At 37.0% G+C, this 17,045-nt stretch overlaps 2 protein-coding genes across 3 annotated transcripts; one reads left to right on the forward strand and one right to left on the reverse strand.

Moving 5' to 3' along the window:
* Positions 1 to 1,408: 1,408 nt before the first annotated feature.
* Positions 1,409 to 2,642, forward strand: LOC145239430 (uncharacterized). The gene has a single exon (XM_080102750.1). It carries the CDS (start codon positions 1,450 to 1,452, stop codon positions 2,389 to 2,391), a length of 942 nt encoding a protein of 313 aa, XP_079958876.1. The 5' UTR covers positions 1,409 to 1,449; the 3' UTR covers positions 2,392 to 2,642.
* Positions 2,643 to 3,417: 775 nt separating this feature from the next.
* Positions 3,418 to 16,723, reverse strand: LOC145237695 (gonadotropin-releasing hormone receptor-like). 2 transcript variants are annotated; one of them, XM_080100663.1, is made up of 9 exons: positions 16,532 to 16,723; positions 13,995 to 14,178; positions 13,470 to 13,576; positions 11,388 to 11,510; positions 10,865 to 10,936; positions 10,488 to 10,626; positions 8,441 to 8,613; positions 4,879 to 5,015; positions 3,418 to 4,562 (listed from the first exon to the last, which is right to left on the reverse strand). In XM_080100663.1, exons 1-9 carry the CDS (start codon positions 16,628 to 16,630, stop codon positions 4,349 to 4,351), a joined length of 1,248 nt encoding a protein of 415 aa, XP_079956789.1. In that variant the 5' UTR covers positions 16,631 to 16,723; the 3' UTR covers positions 3,418 to 4,348. The 2 variants fall into 2 exon arrangements, with proteins under 2 accessions (XP_079956789.1, XP_079956795.1); XM_080100669.1 differs by having other exon boundaries at positions 4,342 to 4,562; positions 4,875 to 5,015.
* Positions 16,724 to 17,045: the final 322 nt, after the last annotated feature.

Here is a 17,045-nt window from a genome sequence, read left to right on the forward strand (position 1 = left end):
TTTAAGTCTCTCGTTTGATGATTTTCGCAGTCGGTTATTTCCTTGTGTGAAGCCTCCTGCAAACGATGAGGAAAGGACTAGTTTCTGACGTGAAATTGTGTTTTTGTAATTGCAAACTTCGTTAACATTTGATCAAACATAAAGTTCAAGTCATTGCTACTGAAAAATCTAAAAAAATCTTTAAACGTCCGTTTAAAAAAATTAAGTTCAAAAATTTGTAAATGTATTTTTGTGCACTTTGTGTAACTAGTTCTTGAATTACCACATATTGGGGTACGTATTGGTGTTGTTTGTTTGCTGGATTTTATGCTCCTTTCTCTGGAAAACAAAATCGCTACCCAAACGGTTTCTTCGTTTTCCAATTGCTTACTAAGTAAAAACGTTTGCTCATTGTCATTGCCGAAATTTTCGCTTGGATAAAGTTCTTTGCACTGTAAAAACTATAAAAGATTTAGGAACTATAGAAGTATTCACCCAAAAAACATGAAGATATTTGTCCCATTACCGATTACTAAACGGGAAATTGTAACCGAGAATAGTCCTGCAGAACGTCCTTTTTTCTGGCAAAAACGTCTTTAAAAAATATTTGTATGGGTAAAATTCCTTCCACTTTTTACAAAATATTTTTTTTATTAAGCCAGTATCTATGGTTACTTAAAAAACACTTGTGCCTGGTTTAATAATTATCAATATCTATGTCAAAATTATAATTTGATAATGAGCATTATAATGCTTCACGAACATTGTCGTTTATTTAATATCTTAGATCGCAAAAAATTAGGCGCTTTTTTGTGCTATTTCCAATTCCGCGAGACATTTTTGTTGTATCGTATTTGTCACGTGATTAGGATTAAACCGGTGTTTTGTGACGTCACATGACACACCCAGCTTATAAATTATGAATAAAAACCTTTAACGAATTTACACCTTCTTTTCAATGTATTCCTTTTCGGCTTTGTGTCCCGAACAACCAAGTAATTAGTTTTGTAACAATATTGAGGTCAGTGAAATGAAGTAGTAACGAACTATTTTTGTCAGATCTTATTAAAGCGAAAATTACTTTGCAGCTGTAAACCTGAAATATTTACGTTAAATAATAATCAGTGCAATTGTTTGCAATGTAAACAGGTTCTCTTTTCGTGTCCAGCAATTTAAGCGTGGATCCAGTTATGTTTAAATCAATGTTCACCATTTTTGGTTATTAGTGATCTGTGGCAGAGAGACGATTGTTGACGTTTTGTACAAAAACGATCAAATTTGTTTGTTTAAAAATATATTGATTCACAACGAACTGTTTTATATCCGATTTCAGCTGCACTTATAAGACATTTAGGTAAACCATCCCTATTATCTGCACCTAAGAGCAAGACAGTTTGTGTAATTAAAATAAATTTATTTTGAAGGTAGACATCAATGTAGCGTTAGGTTGTAATATCTGACATCGTAAACATGGCGCAACCGGCGACAGCAACAATAAATTCTAACTTGATCTCCACACTCGAAAACGTCTCTTCGACGACGTCATCATTCCAGACTTATGCGTCCCGTCCAGCTGAAGGAATTATGAGTGGAATACTAATAGTGCTAGGCTTATATCTCACCATTGCATCATGCTGGTACCAATTTACAGTTGGACAAAGTAGTCTAAAGTGGACAAATAGACTTTGTACGGTGGCGGCGGCGTCATTGTTTGTTGGAGGTTGTTGGTTTCAAATAGAAATTTACGGATCATTGTCGGACACAACGTGTCAGCTGTATGTCGTGGTGAGTGTTGTACTGCTGGTTTTCAACAAATCCTTTACCTATTTGGTTTTATGGATTCGCCAGCGCAGCTTTTACAAGCTTCCTACAATGCAGATGAACTCAAAATGCACTCGTTTCTTTAACGGCCTAACATTAGTCGGTATTTTGCTTTTGCCACTTTTTCAAATAATTTTCCATTTGCTTTACGGTATAACAGCGACACCAGGTGGTTGTATCTTATCAACATCAACGATTTCGATTCCTGCAGCGATTCCGATTTCGTACGTTTTGTTCGTTCTTTGCCAAATTGCTCTCTTGGCTCTCGTTTTATTTCCTATTGTGAAATACTGGCGTCGACGCAACCAGATAAACAAGGTAAAAATACTGCGAGTTGTTGTAAGATTGAGTGTATCCACAACGATATGCGTAATAACCGACATGGCTTTCTTGGTTTTGTCCTTGCAAAATCTTCCATGGGCGTCGCTTACTTTTGCACCAGTTGTGTATTCGTATAACGCGCTGATTAATACTTTATGTTTGTACTATTCGTTTGCTGACTACAAGAAGCGTTTAATTATTTGTGTTCATTTTAAATCCAAAACAAGTCAAATTGGAACAACGCGTTCTGATGTCACTACTGTAATGTAAGGCCTTGTGTGGCGGCATGTATTTCCTCAATGGTAAAGTACTTTACTGTCTTACATAATTGTGTTTCTAACCTTTGTTTTGAAACTTCCAGTGTCCCCTAAAAAGGTGGCATAAAATCTGTATATAATGCTTAAAGTTAATGGGCTGAATACCGTTTTTGATTCGTCTATGCCTGAAAGTGAGTTGTGAATGTAATATTTGTTTTTGATATATGTTGAATTCAAGAACCTGGTCACCATGTAATTACACATGTATCCTTCAATGTTCTTTGTTATTTCTATTATTTTGAGAACTTTAGTTTCTAAAAAGAAATACAAACTGTACATGAAGCTGTATTAAAGATTGCGTTGCACTGCTTTTGTTTGTTTGTCAAAATGGTTACATTTAGAGCCGAAACCCATCTATGATTATGTTTATTTCTCCAACGTATTTAGTTACATTTTAATCCCCATATGTCACATCCTGTGGCATTACCGTAAATGATTCAACTAAACTTGATACACCTAGAAATTAAAACCACCATCCACTACAAAATGACACTTTACTGCCTTAAACTTGACTTTTTTGTTATTTTAAAATGATGAAAAACTCCACTGTTCCTTCAAAATGATGAATAAAAAATATATTGTTGCTATTTGTACAAAACAAATTCGGCTTTGTGGTACTTTTTAGGACATGGCCTGAAACCTTTCGGACATGTATTGTGATGTTTGCTGAAATTGTTGTGTTATTGAAGACAACAGACACTTCCTCTCGGAAATGGTTATGCAACCTTGAGTTGTTGCACACTTTCCCTAATAAAAATATACCAATTTAAAAGCAAATCGTTCATAACTCATTGTCAACTTATACTTATTTCTGGAGGGTAGGTTACCACAGTAAATTTTTTGTAATTTTATAGGGAAGAAAGTAATATGTGACACATGAATATCGTTTCCGTTTCTTTGTTTTACTTTGTATTGTAATAAAATTGTAAATCTCATCACCAAAAGTTAATCCAGAGCTGTTAAATTCAGAACTAAGCAATCAACCTTTATGTTTTATTTATTTTCGACCGAAAAATGTTTCAAACAAGCAAAAAATCGAACTTTATAACAATGTCAGTACGAACGAAAGTAAAACGTAACAATTGCACCTTGGCTTAAGAGGAAACAGGATAGCAACCTATTCCGTACCAGCGGAGCTTAACTTACAACTTTTGAGATGAGACTTTAGTTGGAAGTTTATCGTACAAGCTTAAAGCAACACTTTGGGAAACAATAACTCGTCTTATAATATCGACAATTCGACACACTGGTCGTTTTTTAACACATTGACACTGCATGCACCTCTTGAGTTTAAAGATTTTTTTGGATATTTATTGCAAATGTCTGTGGAGAGAAACGTTTTGTCCAAGTGGAAAGATCAGTTAATAACTATGCAGTTTCAATGCCACGTGCTTTGGTGTGAAACAAATGCCACGCGAAGTCACGTTAAATTTTGTGATTTGAATTAGGAAAAAGTGTCTGTAAAATCGACAAAATCTCGTGCAGTTTTATGTTACTTCAAGACCCAAGAGACAACGTAACATTATCGAAAATGTTTGTTGTACTTACTGTAGCAGGTGGGTACTGTGACGACATGTGGTTAACGAAGTGCATTTAAAACATAACTTGTGCAAAAATATACATTGTTTAGATTCATTGTTTTTTGGGGGTACACACCATTCTTGAACCGGATTATATTTCATACAAATTGATAAATATGTATCACGTATATACCGTAGTACATCAAAAACACTCTTCTGTGATGACAAAAACAAATGCATTACCAATGTTTCGTCAAATGTGCGGAGTCATGGTTTTGTTAGATTTACCCAAGTCATTGTACACCTTCCTATTACGATTACACACCCAGTGTGAATCAATGCTCCTTGGCCCATCGTTTATTCATCACCTTCACAGTCGACTTTCAACCTTCAAAAGGCCGATTCCTTGTCATCAGCAGCTCGTTGTTTGAGCGCCACTTTGGGGTCATTAGTAGTCAAAGGTAACAGCCGTTTGGTGGCACCTCGGAGTGGCGGGAGTCGATAGGAATTGTTGTTCACGTTCCGGGGCGATGACGTCAACTGCGTTGTTGCTGTGACGTAACTGCTGTATGACGTCCGGGATACGGAGCTCATTCTGCGAGACCTATAAGTAATCGTAATAAAAATACTATTAAATGTTGATATCGGGTCGAAATAAATTTATTATCTGAGCATGCTTCATGACTTTTTTATATAAAAGATATCAAGATGAAGTGATGTATAAAAAACGAGTTCATTTTGCGAAAGAGATACCATTTCACTTCATATTTGCAAAAAAAAAAAAAACTATTAACTTGCACAGGATATGCTTTATGGTCTGCTAAGGTTACCTTTTTTAATCCTCAATTTTTGTGTGTAAAGGTTGCAATTTATTTACAACTAGTTATATATTAGACAAATAGAAATGAAACCTCACTTGCCCGCGCTTAAAGAAGTGTTTCCTGAAGCAGACAAGTCGCTTGATAAACTTCGTTCGAATCTCCTTCATGAAGATTCCGAATACCAGCGGGTGTAGAACAGGATTGAAGTACATCATTATGTACATTGCCGTGTCGACCTGCAACAAATTAATTACAATTCCTTTAGTTTAGTGTTTCTCGATCTGTTTAGTCCACAGTCATCTTCAGGGTGATTTGAAAACTTCATAAATGGACCACACCCATGACAAATTTACTTTAAGGCTAAAAGCTATAATATGGTTGAGACTGATGTATTTTCTAATTGCAAACGTCCCAAGGCGGCCCTAGCCCTGAAATTAAAAACCATTAAGTTACTTGAATGTCATGCACAATAAATATTATTGCAGGTACATTTTCTTACAAAGCTTATCTCGACGGAATAATATTTGACAGTGTGTTTTATTTTATTTCCTAGTCCTGGCCATTTTAAAAACTGAATTATTTTTTCGTGCACAACGCCGTTGTGGTAACAAATACTTTCAAAGCAACGGCTAAATTAGTTTCAATTGATTTAACGCTTGTGGTTCATACTGACAGCGCAGAGTTGCAAGCGGGCCCAAAATCTGAGCCCGAACCCGGCCCGAACCCGAAAGTATAAGCCCGAAGCCCGGCCCGAACCCGAAACGTTTTTGAGAAGCCCGTTTAGGCCCGAAATTTTGATTGACAGGCCTATCCACGAAAGCCTTGCAACAAAGGATGAGAAATAAAAAAGAGAAAGACAACAAACACAATGAACAATAGTAGAAAATGGCGTAAACAATGTGTTTTAGAGTAGGGTGGGCATTAAGTCTAAGCCAGAGACTTGTTACTTAGCTGAGTGATTTTATTTAAAAAATGGCGGACACGGAACGCAAAGTCAGGCCCGTTTTAAGCCCGTTTCCTCACAAATACCTAAGCCCGAACCCAGCCCGAACCCGGCCCGAACCCGAACCCGACCCGAAAAGCCCGGCCCGACTTGCAACTCTGTGACAGCGAGGCTGTTCAAGGTCACTTTAAAGTGGAAGGTCGCAAACCCGATCGAACTGCTGACAAATTGATTTTTACTATTCGCCCTAATTGAAACCAACACGTTGTTTAAGTTCAATTGTGATTGACATCTGGTAAAATTCTAAGGGTTAAGCTAATTATTGATTCGTATACGACCTTTTTCAAGCGTAGTACTATAATATTGAAATACCAATTTGTAAAATATATATATTTGTAAATTAATCGAAAAAAAACGCTATAAATGTCATTGTGTTGATTTTAAACTACTGTTTTTTACACTTATCCTTTGTTACGTTTGTTAACGTCAATAATAGTGTGGCTCTTTGCAACTAAGGACACAGGTACATTTTCCAACCAAAGAGGTATTTAAGCCTCAGAGAAAATGTACTTTCAGAGGCTTGATGTGATTCTGGCGTATGATAACTTTGAATACCCTTCTCAATGCACATTTCAAATGTCGTTAGACAAAAAAAATGTAACCTAATATCTCTCAATTTCGTTTGACCTTGTAATAAATTCTTGGCGTATAGGCGAACACTGATATGCAAATTACATTAAAAATGGCCATCAAAATCACATCGTAGTCCAAATTTTTCTACGATACCCATTATAATGTTATTAGCCTCCAGTATCGATTGTAAACCGAAACCCGACACCAAAGAAATGTTTTGATAATTGGTGTCCTTTGGGAAAACATAATTGAATTCGAATTTCTATTTTTGGGCCTGGTTAGGGTTAAATTGAAATTGCCATTTAAATGTTGCCGGCGTTACGTAACATCAATGAATCGACGTTTTGCTCGTTTTAAATCCGGCTCAATGTCAAAGTAAAATGGTTCTATTTTTACCGCCTAAAATGCTTGGTTTTGTCCAAAACAGTTTACTCTAGTTGCAGTTGAATAATGTGTTTTGCATTGGATTTAACAGAGTTAAGATGTCACTTTAAAAAGCACTTAAACGCGCACAAACATTTTGCCTGATTGATAATTAATTTTACAATATGTTTGAACAGAGTAGGCTACTCTATAGCAGAGGTAAATACTCCAAAGGGGTAAATTTGACATCGGTTAATTTTTACAAAAATATGAATAACCAATTTTTTTAGGTTTGTTATCAAGTGTGTTCAGAACCTATGCGCCATAGGTTTTCCTATCTGCACAATTACTGAACAACAAATGTTTAAAACAGATGCCTTCATTTGCATGCAACATTGGTCCAGACCATTAGGTTGTAGGCTACAGAAAAAAGAAACACCATGTAATTATGGTTTCGTCAATTTCTTGATCTCACAAATTTAATCAGGCCTTTGTCAAATTTGATCAGACACAAGTCGGATTTTGGCCCGTGTGTTGTCTTTCTACTTAACCTGTGTAGGTTGTTAAAATTAGGTTACATTAGGTGACTGGAAAAACGTTCCACGTTTTTGCGCGTTATGATGAACGGATGTCATAGAAAACAAATGCACAAACCGCTCTGATGGTAATAAAGAGTGTTCATAATAATACAGATTTAGACTTGTTGATTTGGAATGAACTTTTTGCCCTCAGATAATTTTAGGCCTCGTTGCTTTGATGTGGTAGCGACAAAATACATCCATGATTTTAACGCAAAACCCTATTTCGTGTTTGTTTGTGAAGGTTCCAGCGTAACCCCATGTTGTCGCTTCAGGGTCGTTCGGTGGTCACAAACCTAAATGCAACTATGATGGTCTTGAAAACACAGATCAGGCGATCCAAGAATAACAAATCCAGACGACAAAACACTTTGCAGCGCAATAAACAACCCCGACAAACATGTCTACGACCCTAAAAGTTAGGAAAGAACAAGTTAACCAATTGGTTTGTTTATGGAAGTTTTGTCACAAACATATCCTGTTACGCAATAAACTATCGTGCGTTACGTAAAAGGTTGGGGTTAAAGGTTGCAATACATATAACAGCTCGCAGTTTAATAAAGACTGACAGCATTTTCGCAGACCCGCAATTTGTTTTAAACCTAAGCTATGACGTAATAAACAACGTTTTGTTACGAAACAAACCACATATCCGGGTCTAAAAGTACCCAAAGTTTGTTTCTTTATTTAGACAGCGGTGAAATGTTTTTCAAGCCGCATTTCAACGTCATAGTCGTTTCTACGTCGTTTATCCAAGATTTTGACGCGATATGGTTTGGTATGATTGTGGATCGTGAATAGTGGTATCAATTTTGCTGGCAGTGTTTGTTGTCTATGGGTCGCCGTAGCTCCTATGGCTAATATACTGGCTCAAAAATGCGCACGCCATAATGTGTGTAAACCTTATGTAATTGGGCGTATGCTTGGTATTTAAAATCAGTGTTTTGTGGTGAAAGTTGTACCGGAACGAAATAAATAACTTTTGGGTTGAAACATTTAAATAATAAATATCGTTTTTTAATGTTTTTAGTCAAATAGCGAACAAACGTACTATTTTACCATCAAATTATCCATTTTTAACAGTATGTTCCTTAAACAAATACTCAACAACAATTATTTTTTGATAACCACACGTAGTACTTACAGCGGCTGGTGGTGTATGGTCAGATGGTCTGAACCAATCGTATAATCCCTTTCCATAGTAAGGACCCCAGCAGATAAGGAAGGTGAGAGTTATAAGGGTTCGCATCATTATCGTTCTTTGCTTGGCCCGTCGCATGGAGGCTGTGTTAACACTGTTTCTTCGTCCCATCAGAACTACAAAAAACAAATTGGTTCATGTGTTGCAAATATTTTATGAAGGCCTCAAGACATAGAAGACATGTCTACGGGACACAATTCATTCCTGAACCCGACAAACATAACACAACTCTTTATAGTGCTCCAAAGTTTAATACTACTGGGCAAAAACATATGTTTTTTTTACAAAACGTTTCTAAAAAAATATTTGCGTTGTGAATTTTTCCGTATGCAGGTATTTAAACATGTTGCATTTTTAAATATTTATTTAAATACGCAATTATGTGAACAGACGCCGTGTTTCATTGCTATGGTGAAACATACTTTTAATATAACTTCTGCAACAAACGTGTAATTTACAAGAACAGTAATCTGACTGGCGCATCACACGATTCAGTTTAAGCCACTGCCCATGTTTAGCTCGTGTTTTTTAAAGCTTAGCCCTTATTCTTTGTGTTTGAAAATAACTCCAGCATGAAAGATTTTGTCTCTCAAAGTCCACAATCTCATCTGCTTACTCTATCTGACGGAAAGGGTCATGCTTTACCACAATGAGATTTTATCTCGAATACATACACCCCAACTAAAGTCACTTCCCTGCTATCTTCGCATCGAAACGAGATCAGAGAATGTTTTCATATATCCACCGGGAAGCCATAAAAGTCGACATCGGGATTTAATTAGCGATGCGAAGCGGAAGTTTATGATCTGAGTGATGTTTGATATTAATTGATAAAAGCAGGAAGTTGGATGGAGAAATGATAAAATGGTTTAAGTTGATACGAAGTTAAATACATTTTCCTTTCAGGCATCACGTTTTATTCCTGACAAACGAAAAACGTCACAGGTATATCGCTCTTTTTGTTTCAAACATAAACAAAACTTTAAACAAACCATTTGTGAAAACGTAAACCGACTTTTAACGTTTATAGAAACAAACAACGGTGTTTACGTAAGTTTTCCTCGTTTGAACAGTAAAGCATGTAAAACAGCTAAAGGTTTGTGTTTTGACACTTGTCACACAACAAAACTTTACAGAATATAACGGTTGCCTGGCTGCGTAAAATACTTGTCCTACTATAAATTGTTGTAAAGAAGCGTACATTGTTTTGCAAATTTGTATCCTATTTTGTGAAAAAAAAGAAAATAATGGTTCGACAACCTCCATCACATCACAACAAAAACAAAAAAATGACAATGGATATTTTTGGCACAGGCCAAAGACGAAACCACCTAGACCAGCCTGTTTTACAGTCTGTACAAAACCCCCAGCTACAGAAGAAAGGCTATTCAATAATAGTTATATAATAGCAAATATCCAACGGACAAACGTTTATCCTTGTCGTATAAATTGATCGCTTGATAAAACCGTCCACAACAACAATTCGTGACAAAGTCAAATAACGGATCGCGTCAGTAAAGACCTGCAAACACGCTCCTTTCTTGTAAATTCAGGCGCGCCCATTCTCGTCCACAATTCCAGAATGACTCAGTTGATGAGAAAAGCACCACAAGGTTTATTTGTGCAGACAGATCGACTGGACCATAGGCGTTTTTCTAGGTCATGGTCAGATGTATTTATAGAATACCTTGTTGCGCTGGTTATTTTTCGTTTCTTGTGTGGATTTTGAACGCTAGTGTTTTTTACGTCAGAAAATTGGTAGAATAAAGTTTGATTTGACGTCAACAAGATATGCATGACATAGCTCCCATTCGCCCACGCGCCAAGTCCTTATCTGACCCACTATAATCGCGTTTCGTGGAACAGGCAAATTTTAACAGTGACTGACTGTTTTGGAAACGTTCTTCTTTTTCTACGGTTACCATCGTACGTTTAAGGTCTATCTGTGGTCATTGCATCAAAAGAACCTTTATTTTATATCAATGCGTACCTCGGTCTCGTTCTTTCATGTTGGATATTTCGCACACGATGAGCGAATAGCTGACCAAAGTACATATTAGTGGCAGCACGAAGCTCATCAACATCGTGAACAAGTAATATGGGGGCAGCAAGGAACGATCTGTGACAACCTAAAACGCATTGAATTGAGGTTAGAAGGACGTGACAAGTTTCACACTAGAAAATATGCAGTGATGAAGTAAACAAATCTTTGCTGTGCATAAATGTATTTTGGGTGAAACGTGGGTAGTTTTGATTGAATTCTCCCATCAGAATTCAGCTTTAGACTGTAAACATTTCACTTTTTTCAGTAAACTGGGAAATCACCATGATATAATCAAGGGTTGTTTAAAATCTGAAAACACAAACCTGGAAATCGACACACTGGTAGACGTTGATGTTCTCGCACGTCGGCACTGTGAGTACGGAGAATATGACGCCCTAAAATGGTACAAGGGTCAAGGTGTTAATTGCAACCTCTCGGTACGCAGTTTATTTTCTTGCGGGATTTCGAGCCTCGTAATTGGGCGGACAAATAAACGAAGCCCTGTTACAAATTTGTCGCGCTGAAGATATTTGATGCATTATGTAACAGACATCCATAGCGTCCACCAGTTATTCTTGCAAGGGTCAAGCGTTGTCATAAATACTTCAGTGCCGGTGTATAAAAAACGACAAATAATGTTTTAAAATTACGATCACTGAGTCATTGCTGCAGAGCTCTCGGTAAAATATTAAATCCAAAATGTATAGTGTTTCTTTACCAAACAGTCGTGTGCTACATTACGATAGAGATTAAAGTAATATCGATTTTTACTTATAGGGTGTATTTTGACGGCATTTACACCACAAACTGAAAATATTGAACCAAGAATCAAAAGTTAATACTTACAGCTGGAAGACAACAAATGAAGCTTGTAGCCCACGCTATGGCAACCATAACAACACCTCTTTTGCGTTGGCTTTCTGTGGGTAATGGTGACAAGATACCAGTAACTCTGTCCACTCCGATCACCTACATAAACAAAATACAGCAAATAAAACATAAAATGCTTTCAAAAATTCTTTAAATCATTTGTAAAACAATTTCTACAAAACTAAAATGGCCCACAGAAAACTTACATGGTAATATTACGCATGTCGTATTTCAGCAGTTTTTTTCTGAACCAGCACCCATGATATTGACCACGCGTTCAATCACTTTCTCCATTCGAGACGTAGCCTACTTAACGTGTCAAGAGCCAGATATGTTACGTCAAAATTTAAAGATTGATTAGCGTCGCAACTACAACGAGGTGCATGAATTATATAAGAGTGGGATCTCTTAAAACCTGTGCCAGAAACTGGGAAGTTTGTTGTGCACACAGACAAGTTGTCTGTGCGCGGGAACAAAGGGCCCTCAAGGTCAGATAAGGTGGAGATGTAACACGACAACACAATTAGCGTGAAACCGGGTTTCCGAGAGCAAGCTGTCCGCACTGTTTTGAAGGTCTAAATTTGGTGAAAAGGTCACAAGCGTGATAGTAAAAACCGGGAGTTCACCTAGTTCTTCGTTGGTTAACGTACAATCATTCAAAATCAAAACTCATCTCGTTACTATGTTTATCGCAATGCCTGACAAATATTTACACATATAAATTGTGCACAAGGGCGAAAAGTCAGGTCAAGATTGTGGCAGATTTAACTATCCTCCATTTTTTCACTCCTTGGTAAACAAACATGTTATCTAGTTGACCGAAAATGTTGTTTTTGCGTTTGGATTGAATTTGAAAGAAGTGTATTGGGAACAGTGGGAATAAACTGCATGTTAAATGTAATGCATCCCGACACCAAACAAGCAGCTAGGTTCAAAGGTCACGACGCTGCTGCCACATCTAGTTTATTTGTCGAGCTGTAACATCAATGGTCTCTTCTACGCTTTCCTATACCTAAAATAGTTTTTGTTGGGGACTTGATGGATAGATTCGATCTACTTGATTCAATTGGAGTTCGGTGCATTGAGTTTAAAGTGGTTATAAACGGCAAAGATCGAACTACTGCTGTCCTATATGGTATGGTTTAGTCGTACGCTCAACCCAGGTTCAAAGCAGTTGTTATGAAGTGACCCTTGCAACTCTTAAAACCCTTTTAAGTACTTCGACTGTCCAAAGCACAAAGCTCACTCGCCAACCCTTTTCAGGCATGTACACATGACATTTGTGTTAATGCGCCTAAAGCGTAGTGACTCACGTAGTTGTTGGTTCCAATTTCATTGTGGCTTTTTCAGAATAACACTACAGTGTTGACAAGGGTTTAAATTTGGTTCATCCTAATATAAGACCTTTTAATGTTCCGAGACAAATAATTTTGGTGTGTATGAGTTTTGTTTTACCAATGCTAACAAAGTCAACTAGATCAAAGAAAACGACTTCAGTAAAACCATTTATAAATATTATAAATGCACTCTTGTCTTACTTTTTCACCAAGTTGTACCGCAAATTTGGAAAATGTAATACTGCACAATTTGTTGTACTTATTAGCTAGTTGAATCCGGTATTTAAAAACAATGTTTTATAACAAAAAAATTTAACGAGAATTTGAACTCGCAGACTTTAGTTAGGTGGTTGAGTTGGAGTGACATTCCGGTACAAAGCTAAAGTATGCGTATAAAATCAATATCCATGTTTCAATTTATTGTTATTAATTGGTTTCGATTAGAGGGATATAAGTATGACAGATTGCCAGGTAATTACCAAGTGTGGCATTTGAGAGGCGGCTGACTTGCTTTGACAATTGGCGAAGCCTTTTATTCGATATACTTATGATCATGTAGTTTTTGCAGAGAAACTAAAATACTTTTTACACCAAGTGCTATCACTTGTATTCCGTTTGTCTTGTTTATTATTTTAAAAAAACATCAATTTCACTGTTTGGTCTTTGAAGTTATAATAATCAAGTAAGATCTTGATAGAACTACATTATGGACTCAACTTACTGCAACCATGAATGAGCTGGAATACATTCCAAACTGTTTCATCATCTGACATGTTCGACACATGAAATCTCCAGCTATCCACTGCATTGTCGTGTTCCAGACAGCATCTGTAACAGGAGTTAAAAGTGTGAGATTGGCTGCATTTAAAATGATAACTCAATTCAGTAAGTCAGCTTTTGCAGGCGTTCGCCAATGGATCGATTCTACCGTTGGGATACATGAAATGACATCTAAATTTTATGCACAGTTGCTCGCTATCAAAAACAGATCGATGTAAACAATCCTCGCAGAAAATATGACACCCGCAAAGTCAATACCGCATACACAGTTTTTCCTCTACTTGTCAAACATTTTACCATTACAGATTTTTTTATGGAATGTCAAGGGATGACTTAAAGTACAAAATATAGGAATCTATTCAATTGATTGCAGTAACGTGCAAGGTTGCAAGTTCAAACCTCAAAACGCGCTTATGAATTACAGCCAATTGAGGTTAAACATTCGTGGCAATATTTCGCCACTCACCTGCTGGCATGACGAATAAGGTGTAGATAAGGTCACTCAACGTCAAGTGGAACATAATGAAGTGTCGTGCTCTGCTGCCACGTAGTGACCATAATACGAATGTGTTTCCGGTCATACTGAAGGCAAAGAGCACCCACGTGACCAAAACTCGAACCAAGTGGAGCGTGTCGAAACTGAACCACATCTACAACATACAAGTGGAAACCTTGTATTATTAGACAAAAATCTCTTGGTCCATCGGTTATGGGATCAAATCTTAGCTCGGCATTAAGAGGTCGCAACGGAGGATGAATTGTAAGATAGGTAGTTCAAAAATCAAAATCTGTGTAATGTGACAAAAGTTGAAGGGCGGAAACTAAAGAGTAATCACAGATTGTTGCACTACAATGTATTTGAAAATATCGCAAGTACAAATCCAAATCACAAGCAGCTCGGTGGCTGAAGATTAACATGGATTGCTACGAAAACATGGACAAAAAACTATTTAGCTAATTTATGATAATGATAACCGGGATATTTGTTTTGTTTCGTTCTACTCAATGATGATGAACATAAACTCCACCCAAATACATTGAACAACCCTCTTATTATATATGAACCTTATGGTAAAAACACACAAAGGTAATTTAGGCAATATGCTGTTGTTAGTCGTGGCTAAAAATAGCCAGGATAAGTCCCCATCGCGTTTTTGTGAATTTAGCTTAGCAAACAGTCGCAATCTCGACCTTTAAAAGCTTTTAAACATAAGGTTGTAAAAACGTGTTTAGCGAATGCTTACACAAAAACATAACAGTTCAGTTTTCTGCAACTGGTTATTTTTGCAAGAGTACAGCGTGCGTTTATTATTTACCGTAATTTATTACTGTTTTTTTTTACACAAAGAGACGACATTTATTGTAATTGTTCACGAGTGGATTTCATGAATTGTTGACCCTGAGAAAGGTCACAGGGCCACGCCAAGCATCGAATTTTACATGCAAATTAACGAGGTATTAAATGAGGAACAGGCCTGTATAAAATAAACAAGCAGGGCACAAAACATATGTCACAGTTATAATTAGACGTGATCACGTCTTGGTTACCGAGACGGTGCTTAGACCCTTCCTCTGCAAGGCCAAAATACAGCTGTGTTTTTCTTTAAAAAAACGGATGTTTTGCTCTGCTTTTTCTGGGTACGTATAGGATCTTGTACAAACCGTTGATCAAGGATTGATTAATACGGTTCCAATAGCGACTAAAAATCGGTCGATGTGGATAAAACGTGTGATTTTACGACGATTACCGTCTAAGCCCCATATCAACATGCAGGGGCATTACAGCTTGTAGCTATTTTGTCTGTGTTTCAAAAATCGATGAAGTAAAACGCAACACTCACTTAAGCACTGATGACGTCTTACTGGTGTCGTCGAAACGCCAAATCAAAAAAACATTCAAAAAAACAAACGATTTGAGTTGGGAGAAAAACGCATTAGCCCATACACAATCAATACACTGTGTTTTGCACCAAGTGGATCGAATCTCTTACTAATGAGCGATCAACTCGGAAAAAATTGAATTTTGTACTTAAGTTTGGCTAAGACAATTCATTAGAGCAAATTTAACTTTGCCACAATTTAAAGACGTTTTTACAATTTGTTTATCGGTTAACAATACCAAAAATATTACAAAACATTGCTTAAACTGACACAACTAATCGATTTCATATTGTTAACATAGACCATAGTACAGGGGTTCTTAACCAGGGGTACATGTACCCCTTGGGGGTACGAAGCACCCAAGCAGGGAGTACGACAGGCAGGGTGAAATTCGGCATATTTCTGAAGAATGCATGACAAGTTACTTTGTTATATGTCTAGAACGGTTTGGTTTTGTTTTACTTACAATACTGTTTAACAAGAAATTATAAATACACTGAGTTTAATTCCTATTATGACAATTTTATTTACTTCCGTCAGTCATTGTACACAGGGGGTACGAGAACATTTCATGAAAGCTCAAAGGGTACGAGCGCTAAAAAGGTTAAGAAACACTTCCATAGTACTATATTCAAGTCCCATCTCCGTAAATTTAAGAACGTTTTCATGATAAATTTTATAGCAGCGTAAACCATTTCTTATATTTATCGGCCACAACCGTTTCGAAAAAGACTGTAGATCCCCCCTTAAAAATGTCGGTGTTTTTTACGTTTATGATTGTAAATTTCCCAAATTATGTGTTTTACACACACGATCACATATGCTTAACCGTTGCAAGTCAACCCGCAATAAACGTTCCCGTTTACTGAAATTGGTAATCTAAGTCGTGCGTTTAATGATTAATGTGGCTTCGGCTTACAGAAGCCCCTTGCGCTCATCTATAATGGAACAACGCCACTCAATACTACATAGTGACAACAAAAAATAATCGCTGTGTTTCTTCTTTGTGGTGCGTATTTGTAAGCATAAATCAAAGCGATTCTTTACCAGCTCTTGCTAAATAGGCAGTTTCAGTACACCCAAAGTCCATAATGCTTTGACACTACCAATACAGGTACGTACCGTGACGATTTGATCGTGTGGTACACATGGTGACGTGACGTTTTCTGTTGCGTTAAAATCAACGATGGACGGTGACGTCACAGCAAGGGCAGTCGTCATTCCGGGACTGGGGCTGTTTCACTCGATGGAATTCAATGTGACGTTTAAGCGCAATTTTAAGTCAGTCTGATCTTTAACTTATCTATATGCTGAATACCTGCAAATGCACACAACTAATATTAAATTCCGAAGATCCATAGGTTGTGGTACCAGAATATTTTGCAGACGAGTAACTTATTTGGTAGCAAATACCCTTTAAAGATATTTATTGCAACAAACAACATGCGTTTCAAACAAGCCTACAACATAATGTACAAGTTATTTGGTAAATACTATTTAAACTAACGTTATTGATTCGGGTCTTCTTGTGCGCCCAAAGACACCTAAGTACGAAAGTCCGACAAATTAAAAGTTGTTGTTGTACAAAGGTCTGCATATCCTACTTGGCGCCAATTCTACCTACACAAGTGATATC

The sequence above is a fragment of the Phallusia mammillata genome, chromosome 1 (assembly GCF_965637545.1).
Source record: "Phallusia mammillata chromosome 1, kaPhaMamm4.hap1.1, whole genome shotgun sequence".
In the NCBI taxonomy this organism is placed as follows: Eukaryota; Metazoa; Chordata; class Ascidiacea; order Phlebobranchia; family Ascidiidae; genus Phallusia; species Phallusia mammillata.